Consider the following 13,832-nt stretch of genomic DNA (forward strand, 5'->3'; position numbering starts at 1 on the left):
ATTCAAGCCCCTGCCCAGCGCTGACCAGCTGTGCCTGGAAAATCCATGAGCCATTCTGGGAGACTCATAGGCAATCTGGGGATGTAGCAACACCTAAGATGAGTGAAAAAACTCACAAGGGATTAGGGAATGTGGGCTCACCTATAAGAACTGTCAAACACAGAACCTATAAATATCCAGTGTAAAAACAGTAAAATACGTTATTTGTTTGAGAAGGTATTCAGCCGCATTGTTAACTGCCATTTAATTGCAACAATAATTCTTCCTCTCACACCTGGGTAAATATAAACTGAAAGTGACACATATGGTCTTTTGAGCATACATGAAGTTGGAGTCATACCTAATACAAAGGAAGATGGTTGTGGTTGTTGGAAGTCAATCATCTCAGTCCCAGGACAACATTGCAGGAGTTCCTCAGGGTATCCTGGGCCCAACCATCTTCAGCTGCTTCATCAATATGGACCTTCCCTCCATAAAGGCAGAAGTGGGGATGTTTGTTAATGACTGCACAATGCTCAGCACCATTCCCAACTCCTCAGATACTGAAGCAGTCCATGTCCATATGTGGCAAGGTCTGGACAACATTCAGGCTTAGGCTGATAAGGGGCAAGCAGCATTCACACCACACAAGTGCCAGGAAATGGCCATCTCCAACAAGAGAGAATCTAAGCGTCTCCCCATGACATTCAATGGCATTACCATTGCTGAATTCCCTTCTATCGACATCCTGAGGAATACCATTGACCAGAAACAGAATTAGATCAGCCATATAAATACTGTGGCTACAAGAGCAGGTCAGAGGCTGGGAATTCTGTGGCTAGTAACTCACCTCCTGGCTCCCAAAGTCTGTCCACCATCTACAAGACATGTCAGGCGTGTGATGGAATACGTCCCACTTGCTTAGATAAGTGCAGTTCCAACAGCACTCAAGAAGCTGGATACCATCCATGACAAAGCAGCCCGCTTGATTGGCACCCCATCCACCACCTTAAACATTCACTCCTTCCAGCACTGACCCACAGTGGCAGCAGTGTGTACCATCTACAAGATGCACTTCAGTAACTCACACCAAGGATCCTTCGAAAGCACCTTCCAAACTTACAATCTCTACCTCTTCAAAGGACAAGGGTAGAAGATGCATGGGGACGTCACAACCTGGAAGTTCCCCTCCAAGCCACACAAAATCCTGACTTGGAATTACATCGCTGTTCCTTCACTGTCACTGGGTCAAAATGCTGGAACTCCCTTCCTAACAACACTGTGGGTGTACCTACGCCACATGGACTGCAGCGGCTCAAGGCGGCGGCTTACCACCACCTTCTCAAGGGCAATTAGGGATGGGCAATAAATACTGGCCTAGCCAGTGATGCCAACACCCTGTGAAAGAATTTTAAAAAGGCATTTTCAGAAAGTGGAGTAATTAAGAACATTGTATTACTTAATACTGCAGATGGAGTAGGCAAGATATGCTAACATTTAAATAACAGACCAAATGGAAGATAAAATATAGTAAAATCCATCTAATTTTTTCTTCAAACTGTCAGAATAGTGAGTGCAACCTCCTGTAGGTTTATTAAACCTTTATGTACTTCATTTTTGTTACAATATCTTCTCAAGGAAAGCAGTTGCTTATGTAGAGTGGGTGGGAGATTACCCACTTCAAAGACTATAGTTCAGTGCTGCACTGACCAAGGTTTCATCTTTCGGATGAGACGTTAAACCAACACCCCATGTGCTCTCTCAGCTAGAAATAAAATATCCTATGACACCATCAAAAAGTGCAGGGGAGTTCTTCCGGTGTCCTAACCAACATTTATCCCTCAATTAACACCTAAAAATGGATGACAATGCCATTTTTTTGAGGGAGTGCATCATGGGCAAATTGGTTATCACATTTCCTGCATTACAACAGTGACTACACTTAAAAAATATCTCATTGGTTGTAAGGCGCTTTGGGACATCCTTTTTTCTTGTTAATTTTACAATTAAAAATGTATAGATAGTAAAGGAGTGATTCCTAGTGCAGTTTTTATAGCACCTGGAATTTCTACTTAATAGACTCAATTTTGGTTTAAATTAAGTTTCTGAAAGATGAAATTCAGAATTTGCCTACAGATCTCCTTTGCAAAATCCATTGTGAAGGTTCCATTCAATACATTTACCAAATACTCATTATTTATAAATACATTCCACCTCATTCATACTTTAATTTAACGTAATTGTATCTTAACCATTTTCCCTTTGTTACGCAGGGCCAGTCAATCGTAACCAGGCTGTCACATGTACCTGATAATCTTATGCTTTAGCAATAACTGAACCATGATTGAAGGAACTGCAGGGGCTGTCAGCTGTTTAAGATACACCCAGGGCAACACTAACACAGACCAAATTGTGAATTTTGGTTTCCAATTTTCTCCGTTGTTCTTACTAAGATGAAGGCTCATGTTGGAGTATGATTCCATTGATGCCAACAGCCAACTAGCATGGTGTCTAAATGGTCATTCTTGATGAGTGAGAATTAGGCATTCCTTTAACCAAATGGGAAGCACTTCTGCGTTCGGTTCTGTTCTCGCCCAACATTCACAAGCATAAATAGGCTTTCCAGCGGGAGCTACTGTATACCTCTCACAGTTTAGGCTGGCTGCCCCCAGCTATCAAAAGCCCCAATACCACTGTTGCTGAGATTACCAAAATCAGCACAGACTCATGATCAAATGTGTGTTCTTGAATCTTAGCTCTTCACCCTTTCTTTTAAGCCTATTCATTAATGCTGTTAAATCGCAGGCTGATTGGATGCATGATTGTGCATCCATATTGTAACATTATGATCAATCTTGTAACTTGTCTATGACATGGAAATGGCCAGGTTATGAGTGATGCAGACATTCCTTTCCTTCTTGGACAATGACTTGTGCATTCATTTTGGAGTCCTCCATACACCAGTCAAATCCTCTGTCCCCACACTTTGAGCATTAAGTTTATACGGTTGGGAACCTGCAATTTTTGTGCATGGCATCCATTTGAAGCAATCCATGTTACAGTTAACTGTATATTTTAGTTATAATATGTTACATTTGTTAAACATGAGGAATTTTACTTATTTAACAAAATGCATTAAACTTCACCAACATGCATGTTGAAACCACCCATTTCTGATGAATGTAATACCAATTTCCCCATGCAATCCAAAAGTTACAACTACAACACCAGCAAGAAGAAAGTGAGACCCATCAGCATTTGTTAGGAGACAGTAGATTTTAACTAATCTCAAGACCCCAAAATGATGATAGGAAAGGAAAGGAAAGACATTAAAATTATCCCTGCAGGCAATTTAAGGGTTAATTTTAATTTAGCCCAATTCCACAGCCATTTGGCAGATGAGATGTTTTGAGAATGTAACTTTTAGAAGGTCATACTTGTTTAGGATGATCCTCCAAGTTTTCTTCCTCCTGGAATAAGCGAGATGTGAAGTCAGTATCCTGGTTAGCACCACATCAGCTGAATGATTAATCCTCAAAAAGGTCAGCTAAAAAGTTATTTTTCCTCAAATTATTGTGCATCAATGTCCTTTCATATATTTTCAGGTTACACAAAGTAGACCCTGGTTAACAGGAGTCAGAGAGGAGTGAGTGGAAGGCAAGGAAGAAATGTCTGGAAACATTTCCTCAGCATGTTGGTACTACATGTTGGCCAGCTATGGCAGCTGCTAAAACTTTAGTGGATTTTGACTTAGCTCCCTCTGCATCATGCAATGTACCTGACCACCTGGCTGAGTGGACAACTCATCACCTGGGGCCAGTTTGAGTACGATTTGCAGGTGAGGCTTTGGTTTAAACCAGGTCCTCCCAATTCATGCTGTGGTTGGCAATGTACTGAATTGGGACTGTGTTTGAGACTTGAAAACCAGCAAAACTTTGAAATGCTTTGCTGGTTTTTCACATATAGTTTCTGACTTATTAGCTGTAAAGAAAGGAATAGAGATACATCAATGAGCACAGACAAATGCTCACTAGGCTAGATGTGCTCCTTGCAAGTTACTCATCACTATATTAAGTCCATTAAGTAACTAACTATTGGAATGTGAGCGAGTTCTAGATAACTTGTGCTTACCTTGCTTCTGGAGTCAACATTAAGCAAACAAACTCCACAGGCTAGCTCTTTTGCGTTTTTTATCCCAGGGCGTAGAATGCATGAGGAGAAATCCAGTGAGTTTTCATCTGGCTGTAAAGAATGCAAACAGCTTAGATTTACTATTAAATTACAGACAATGTAGCCTCAAAATCTAGTTTCTCTGTCTCAGTCACACACAATAATTATTTTCCTATGGTATAAAAAGAGGCCTTGTTGAGTGGGCCCCAATGGTCTTTTCATGATCCTAGAAATTCTTCTTAACAACAATTTAAGACTTTGCACCTAGATTTTTTGAACTAGGCATATTCAGCAAATAACCTGATGACCAGTTTTGGTCTAACATTTTAAGTAGTTTATATTAAGCATCCAATCTCATAATACTCAACTAGTACTGTGAAGTCACAAACTCACTTCATGCAATTGGCTTCCTTTTTAAAAAAAAACTTACTATGAAAGTGATCTACAACACAACATCTTAGTCTAGGATTGCTAAATTACCCAGTTGGAAGGTTTATCTGGCCTGATTGGTTAGCTGACCTCAATAAATTAATTTATAGTGCAACTCCGAGAATACTGATAATATAACTGTGTAACTATGATAGATTGATATAGCTAGTTAGATAGATAGGTATAGAGGTAGCAGGGTGGGGTGAGGGGGGGGGAGACAGAGAGAGAGAGAGAGAGAGAGAGAGAGTGAGATGGAGAAAAAGAATGATCGAGATATGGATAGATATACAGATAGATTAAATAGAGTTCATTCTTTGGGCACAATTGGAAATTTTGGCGCAAGTTGCACCCATTTTCACAGCATCACAGTGCTTTTACAGTGCAGGAGGAGGCTATTCAGCCCATCGAGTCTGCACTCACTCTCCGAAAGAGCATTCTACCTAGTCCCACTCCCCTGCCTTATCCCATAACCTTAACACATTCTCTCTTTTCGGGTAGCAATCCAATTCCCTTTTGAATGCCCCGATCGAACCTACCCTTTCCTTCCCCACACACGGTTTTCCGTTCAAACTTATTTACATGCAGTATTGCCAAATGCAAAATCTGTTATAAACCAGCGCAATGGGGCAGAGTCTTAAAATGTAATATTTTTGAAAAGAATCGCTTTCAAAAATTCTACGAAAACAGCTCGATATTTTTAAGGGTGGTAACCTGTTAGATTAATACAGCCGAAAATGGGTTTAATCACCAAAAAAAAAAGCATTTTAAATCGCAGTGTCAATCCACCACCTGTGAGTAACCCAATTTTAAATTATTCAAAAGAACTTCAAAAAAAAAATTAAAACTTTTTTTCGTTAGACTGGAGTAAAATAATCAGTTCCCAGTAAATTTTGAAAAAATAACCTATTAGTGTCCTGATGCCCAAAAGATCCAGCTTAATTTTGGAGCGTGCTTGAAAGCCTGTAAGCAAGCACAATTAGCAGAAACTCCCAGCGGTGATCAATTCTACCTGTGGCTGTGCTGGGCCAGCTGCTAGCACGATGTTTTTAAAACTAGCACAAAAGATTGCAGAAACTTGAACCGCACTGAACACAATTTTCTCTTAAAATTCCCACACCACCCTCTCCGCCAGTCACACCAAATCAAGAGGAATGGCTCCGAATGAGCCAGCGCAATCGAGCAGAAACTCCGGGCCGTTTTCTCGATAAGCGAGAATTACCACCGGTCCTTGCTTCCTTTTTCTACGGCTGTATTGGGAAGATGAAATTCGGCACAGTTTAAAGCTGAAACTTAAAAACAGTAGACCAAGAAACAGCAAAACTAAACCTCATACAATTCTTCCAACAGGTGCTGCAACTTTTCCAAAGTTCTGAAGGAGAGTCATACTGGACGTGAAATGTTAACTCTATTCCTCTCTTCACAGATGCTGCCTGAGCTTTTCTAGTGCTTTCTGTTTTTATTTCAGATCTTCATCCTTCGCTGTATTTTGCTTTTATATTACTGCAACTTTCCATTTATTTCAGCAATGATAAGACAATTATAGCTTTTGACAAAATATGCCAATTTGGATACATGCTTTGAATTCCCAAGCTATGATTTCTGCGATGTTTGAAAGCAAAATTACTTAAAAGTCAGACAGTTGCAATCATTTTCACCATTTATGTTCTCCAAGGCAATTTTAATGATTGGATCTTTAAGCGGCAATCACAAAAATGATGGAACATAAATACTGCTGCTGTAGAAAATGGTCCATTAAGCTTTAAAGTCACCGAAGTAAAGAAATTGACTCCCTGTATAAAATCAAACTTAATGTGCAATAGAAGGTAACACATCTGAAAATGCATTAAAGTTTGATGAAAATGCAATTTTTTTGCTGAAGCAGATTTTTGCTTTGACATGTATATTTATTTATATGTATTTATAAGAAGTATAAATAAGCAGATATCGATAGAAATCTTGGTATTTAAAATTATGCATCAGTATATAGTATTTTTTAAAAAAAGGTTGTTAACTACAATCATTAAGACAAAATCTATACTGCTAGCAATAGATGGAAAAGCAAATTAGTTTGTTTGAACTGCCTGACTATAACAGACAGGACGGGAGAGATAAACTGAAATCCCCAATTCCTTCCCTTCTGTCCACAATCAGTGTGGTTTATTTTTTAAAAGGTAGATGTGCGTGTTCCTAAACCCTGTTAGTGTGCTCACCCCAAAAGATCTAAACGCCATGTCAGTCTCACAACACACACTCAAGAAAGGTACAATTAAAGAAGATAGTGCATTTCTACAAGTATAAACCAAAAGAATTGTTAACAATTCATGTGCTTTTGAAAGTCCAGGGTGGAAGGAAGCATTTCCCACTCTTGAATTATAGTTCAAATGAGTTCAGGTGGCTGGGAGTCGTATATCAGGATTACTTTGAAGAGAAGAATGTTTAGCAGGTCATGAAGTCATTCATTTGTGGCTGTTGTATCAGGAGGTCCAATTTCTTTACAGGTGAACTCAGAGCTTCGGAATCAATCTGGGAGGCCTTTTTTGTTAAAAAGGCATTTAAGCCACTTGGTTCTTAGAAGGCAAAGGTGGCATAGTCTCTCTCTGTAGCTGTTGTCTTATCAGTGTTATTCTGCAGACTGCCCAGGTCTCTTCTGAGTTTTGGGGTGGAAGGATTTCAATATCAAGGAACCAGTTTCAGTCACATGGTCAATGGCCTTTGGTACATAATAGAAGGTAGATGGTGGTCTTTCAGTGTCAGGGAACCTATTTCAATCACATGGTCTAAGGCCATTGATATACAATAGAAGGTAGGTCATCTTTCACACTTAACTTGTGGATAACTGGTCTCGTCAGATTTCCTTTGTTACATTACAAATCTGGAGATACAGAATTGACTATGTTTTGGAGTAAGCTTCAAACAATGTCAGACATGAATTGCGCAAAGGAGTGCTATCTAGGTATGTCCATTCAAGGGGAGACCCCTACTCAGTTTGATTCAATTTGGAACTATCCCGAAGCTTGTTCATCTGGGTTGAAGCTGCAAAGGTCACCCGACCCCCTTGGCAGCCATCTTAACAATTCATCAGTGTTCATTTTTAAATAAATAAAGGCAGTTCCAGAAGCTTCTATATGAGCACAGTCCATGTTTATAGTTATGAATATGACATGCCTTTTATTGAGCATGACACACCTCCCTCCGACGGGGAAAAAAAATATCAATTCTATTACTTTTTTTTATATATATTTCCTCGTGAAACAAAATTGAAAAAATGTACACATACACTAGGGCTTTCACACCATAATTTGATACTGTTACAGTTTCTCTGTTGCATTCTCTTTTCTTACAAATCCCGGTTACATTTTATCTGGTGAATATTTATTCATTTTGATTTCGGGAATGGCAGCTTTACTAGACAATTCCCGATCCAGTTAACAGTTGAGGAGTCCTAAGGAGGGGTCATGTTTCGCAAGGCTGGGCTTCATTTGAAAGCTTGTGATATGTAAATCATTCTAACTGTTTGGCTGTGAGATCTGCAAAGCTCTTAACCCTTTCATGGGTGCTTCCACAATCCATGAATCTGTAAATTTAGGTTCTAGCCCACTGAGGATTTATATTTCTAGGGTAATGGTGTGGGTGTGGGGGGGGGCATTACTTTTAGACCCCTATGAGGACCACTGTCTGGGTCCTCCCCTGTCACCTTAGCATTAGTTGCCTGGAAAATTTAACTGCTGGGTTCAGGCGGATTTAAGTTGTGAACCTGATACTTTGATGACTTTGTAGTTACTCCTGGGTTAGCTGCACTTGGAACTTCCCTTGTGGCTGTCACAAGTGTGGTTTATCTTTCAAAGGTATTGACTTCTGCATTGGTGTTACTTTGGGCTGGGTTGGTCCCCCATCTCCCCCCACCTCTATCCGTTGGGACACTACTGCCCAGAGGTGACTCACCAGCCTCTGCTGTGCTGCCCTGTGGCTCTTCAACATCTCCTTCACTGTCTGTCTGCTGGTTTGAGAACTTCCTCTGTCCCTATTTAAATCTGAAAAGAAGGTGTCTGCTAACCAGGCTTCTGGTTCAGCTCCTTCATTTTTTAAAAAACTCTGTAGGCCCTTCCTCTGCCTCCTTTAATCAACTGGACTGGTTCTGGCCTCTAACTTTTCTGGGTTCCATCCTGAACCATTTAATCTCAGAAGGTGCTCTCCTGGCCTTTGGGAAGTTCTCTAACTTTCCTTCTATTTCCAGAATCCTGGTTGGCTCTATCGCTCCCCTGTATGATGTTAGGGCCTTCTTCAGTTTTCTGCAACTGTACAGACCTTCTCTGGTTCCCTCCGGTTTCCCCAGGCCCTGTGGGTTGTATTTGAACTCCTGGGCATAGTACCTGGCTTTCCACCAAGCCATTTCCCAACAATAGGTTCATGTCCTCTATTGGCAAGTTTGGAACCACCCTGACTGTCACCACCCCAGTGCAACACTTATTCCGTAGGCAAATTTTTACAAGGGGAACTTTTAAACATGTTCCAGTAAGTCCCTTTACTAACACGGAGGTGTTTGTCGGGCTTTTGGGTGGCAAATCAGTAAATTCTGCTACAAGCAGTGTTTGAAAACACCTTGTATCTTGGGAAATAGTTATTCCTTTTCTGGGAGCTTGGGGTCAAAAGGAGACACAGTCTCTTTTTGCAAGGAGCCTTGGTGGGAACATTGTCCTACCCCTGTCCCACCTGAGTCTGGACTGGGTACTTTCCAAGCTATGGACTTGGCACTGAACCCAGCTCCACCTGTTGGTTTCTTGGTCCATCAACAGTTCTCTTTTATGTGGCCTGGCTTGCCATATTGGAAGCAAATCAGGGTACAACCCTGCTGGTTTATTTTACAGGTTCTTTCTTTTTCAAGTTGGGGATTGATTTGTCCTGTCTTCCCTATTCCCCTTTTCCATCTACCTCCTTTTATCTCTTCTTTGTTGGTAATCCAAGTCCAAATTTGCTTTCGTTTAGATTGTAGTCATTAGCCATGATTGCGGCATCTCTGACTCTGGAAGCCCTTTGTTCCACAATGTGAGTTTTGAGGTTATATGGGACGGAGACAGTTAAAAAATTCCTCTAACAAAATTATTTCTTTTAATCCTTCATAGGTGCACTCGATCTTTAAGGCTTGGACCCATTGGTCAAAAGCTGCCTGTTTAATTCTTTCGAATTCTAGGAAAGTCCGTGTGGGCATTTTATAAATTCTGGAACTGTTGGAGGTATGCCTCTGGCATGAGTTTGTAGGTATTGAGAATAGCAGCCTTTGTCTGGTCAAAACTGGCAGAGCAATCATAAGGCAGCATGGAATAAATTTCGCAAGCTTTTCCGACCAGCTGACCTTGTATCACGAGGGTCCAAAACTCTGGTGGCCATTGTAATTGAGCTGCTAGTTTTTCCAAAGACTGTAAAGAAAATTTGCACATCCTCCTCTTCAAACGTGGGGACAAATCGAGGGTACTTTAGGAAATCAAAATTTGTCTCCGGGCTAAATTGCCACTAGGTACAGTTATGTTTTCCCTAGCTGCTGCAATCTGTCTCAATTCCCTGTCTTTCTGTGCCTGCAATTCTCAGGTATGTTCAGCTGGAAAGCACGTTCTCTCTCTCTCTCGCTCCTTTATTTTTCTTTGTCCTGAAGCTCTAACCTCCCCTCTTCCAGACGAATTTTGTCAAGGGTAACCTAGTCTGTTTCATGTTCTGTTTCTTCTATCTGTTCCAAACTTGTAGTGAGGCCCAAAGGCTTGGCCAACATCTTTAGTACCTCGCTCTATGTGCTTTATTTTGTATACTAGGTTCCACCTGCCTAGCTATGGCCTTTAGCAGTTCTATGTTTAGGGATGCTAATTTTTGCCAAGTTAAGTCCTCCTGTTCTACAAACATTTTTGCATCAGAACTAACAATGTTACTTTCTAGTGTTGACGCATAAAACCTGTTGTTGTAGCTGTTTGTTTGTTTTAAAGAAACAATTTCAGCTACTGAACTTTCCTTTTTTGGCTTCCAGTTTATTCTTCTAATGTCAGATTCAGTTAATTTCAGTCCAATTGGTTCAAATCCTGGATGCAGCACCCAATTTCTGATACGGGCAGGGGAGAAGTGAGAAACTGAAAGCCCCAATTCCCTTCACTTCTGTCCATAATCAGTGTGGTTTGTTATGACACAGCAGATGGTAAATACTGAGCTGTTCAAACCCCAGAGGGAAACTTGAAATACCTATCACAACTAATTTTCAATTTGTATAAATTTCGAGATGTGTGCCTTGAATTCAGTAGTAATAAGATCACCAAGTCTTATAGGTTTTGCAAAACTACATTAAACATTTATTAATGAGAAATATTTTAAAATATGTACATAGATCTACAAATTACTACCATGATAACTTCTAAATTCCCTAATCAATCTAACTCCCAGTTACACTTTTGTTAAGGCAATAGTAAGACACAGATTTTAAAAGACCCAGGCAAAGAAACATGATACTCTGAACAAGTCGAATTCCAAGTGAGTTTTCTTAACTTCCAGTCCTTTGAAGACAGCAGACGGATGCTGAAGGCTTTTTCACACTTGTAAGATCTTAAAATGCTACCCTTACACACAGCCTTTGCGTCTTTATACATATTTTCTGCTTTGAATACAAATACCCATTGTAATAAAATAATAAATAAATAATAATAATAAATAAGATAATAAAAAACCTCTCATAGTACTAAGTTTTACCAGTAATCTTTGGGAAAAATAAACACACTGGGCTGAATTTTGCCGTCGGCGAGCAGGGGGCGGGGCCTGCTCGCCGACGCGTAAAATGACGCAGGATGATGTCGGGGGGAACCCCCGATGTCATCCCGCCCCATTTAAATCTTCAGGAAGCTGGGCCCACAGCTGATTTTACTGTGCGCCTGCCAACCTGTCAATGGCCAACTGAGGTCATTGACAGGGTCATTAAAACAATTAAAGGACTTGCCCGTCCAACCTTAAGGCTGGCGGGCAGGCCAGAGCCCCGGCGGGCAATAGAAAAAACATGAAACCTCATCCACCGGCGGGATGAGGTTTCATGTGGGGTTTAAAAAAGTTTAATAAAGTTTTAGTGAAATTTATTAACATATCCCATCTCATATGACATTGTCACATGAGGGGGACATGTTAAGGATTTTTTTTTCTATTTTTAATGTTTATACAACTTTCAGTGATCTCCCTGAGGCAGAACTTAGCTTCACGGAGATGTACGCTCTTTCGTGCACATGCGCGAAAGAGCGCACACTCGCATTTGGGGAATCCCCCCCCCCCCCCACCGCCCGCACAGGAAGCGCATAGCGCTTCCTGCCAGGTGTCACGCTAAGGCCCGCCCACTTAAAATGGCGGCACGGCCCGCTACTCCGGCAGGGATCGGCTCCCCGCCCGCCGGAGATTGGGTCGGGCCCACCCACCCGGTAGGCAGAAACTTCTGCCCACTGTTTCTAAACTTCACCTGGCTAGGTGACACATTTCACTCCCTCTTTTGAAAACAATCTAGTATGGTTTATTTAAAAATGCAAATGTTCCCTTGACACCTATGCTTCTAAACTTCCCCATGTTTACCTAATTAACATTTCAAACTTAACTTCTCTTCTTACATCAAAGTACCTACGCTAGCTGCCTCTAATTCAATTAAGTCTTATACACACACACACATATATATATATATATATATATATAAAAAACATACCCCACTATTACTCTATTTTACAATAAATTCCAATTACATTACGAGAATTATTATACCTTGACAGTTCTATCTTTTAAAACGTAGACACGTGTGTCCTAATCCCCCATTAGTGTGTGGTTAATTTAAAAAGTACCAGCAGCAGACTTGCATGGGTTTAAACAAAGACTATTATTTATTCATGCAATCACCCCAAAAGATCTAAACGTTATGTCAGTCACACGCCACACACTCAAGAAAGATGCAATTAAAGAAGATCACACACTTCTACCAGTATAAGCCAAAATAATAGTTAACAGTTCACTCGTCTTTCAGAGTCCAGTGAAGAAGGAAGCTTTTCCCACTCTTGAATTGTATTTCAGGTAACTTCAAATGGCTGGGGCCGGATATCAGAATTACTTCGAAGAGAAGAATGTTCAGCAGGTCAGGAAGTCATTCACTCATGGCTGTTGTATCAGGAAGTCCAATTTATTTACAGGTGAACTCAGATTCAGAATCAGGCTGGGAGGCTTTTTTTTTGTTAAAAAGACTTTTAAACCTCTGAGTTCTTAAAGGGCAAAGGTGGCACAGCCTTTTTCTGCAGCTGTTGTCTTGTCAATGCCATTCTGCAGACTGCCCCAGATCTCTTCTGAGTTTTGGGATAAAAGGATTTCTGTGTCAGACAACCAGTTTCAGTCAGATAAAAGCAAAATACTGCGGATGCTGGAAATCTGAAACAAAAACAAAAATAGCTGGAAAAACTCAGCAGGTCTGACAGCATCTGTGGAGAGGAAGATAGAGTTAACGTTTCGAGTCCATATGACTCTTCATCAGGACAAAGGAGAAATTCTGATGTTCTGACGAAGAGTCATACAGACTTGAAACGTTAACTGTATTCCTCTCCACCGATGCTGTCAGACCTGCTGAGTTTTTCCAGCTATTTTTGTTTTTGAACCAGTTTCAGTCACATGGTCATGGCCATTGATATACAATGGAAAGTAGATGGTGATCTTTCACGCTTAACTTGTGGATAACTAGTCTCGTCAGCTTTCCTTTGTTACACTGCAAACCTGGAGATAGAGGCTTTAGGTACCCATTGACTCTGTGTTATGGAGCAAACTTTGAACAATAGCAGACGTTAATTCCACAAACGGGTGCTGTCTAGGTATGTCCATTCAAAAGGTCCCCACTCAGCATGATTCAGTTTGGAACTATCTGGAAGCTTGATAGTCTGCGTAGAAGTTGTAAAGGTCATCTGGCTCCCTTGGCAGTCATCTTAACTGTTCATCAATGCCCATTTTTAAATCAATAAAGGCAATTCCAGAAGCTTCCATAAGAGCACAGTCCATATTCAAGGTTATGAATATAACATGCCTTTTGCTGGGCGTGACACTGATGTTTCTCTTTGATCTGAGTTGATTTGGGTCAGTGTTAAAACTAGTATGTTTGATGCAGAAATGCAAAGTGTTCATATCTCATTAACTGAACTTCCGTAAATGAAGGTTTTAGTTTCTGTCTCTATTTAATAGCATTCAAGTAATGAAACTATATTAAATTCAGTAAGCAAATGGGG

At 40.6% G+C, this 13,832-nt stretch overlaps 1 protein-coding gene across 4 annotated transcripts in view; it reads right to left on the reverse strand.

The window, feature by feature from the left end:
* synrg (synergin, gamma) overlaps positions 1-13,832 on the reverse strand; it is a 129,881-nt gene that overhangs the window by 17,571 nt on the left and 98,478 nt on the right. For 3 of the 4 annotated variants that reach the window (XM_078548034.1, XM_078548038.1, XM_078548037.1), the window contains 2 exons: positions 4,111-4,221; positions 3,417-3,449 (listed from right to left, as the gene is read on the reverse strand). In XM_078548034.1, coding sequence (XP_078404160.1) covers positions 3,417-3,449; positions 4,111-4,221 — 144 coding nt within the window. The remainder of the gene's footprint in view (positions 1-3,416; positions 3,450-4,110; positions 4,222-13,832) is intronic. The other variant, XM_078548036.1, reaches the window with a different exon arrangement.

This window comes from Cetorhinus maximus, chromosome 9 (assembly GCF_964194155.1).
Source record: "Cetorhinus maximus chromosome 9, sCetMax3.hap1.1, whole genome shotgun sequence".
Lineage (NCBI taxonomy): Eukaryota > Metazoa > Chordata > Chondrichthyes > Lamniformes > Cetorhinidae > Cetorhinus > Cetorhinus maximus.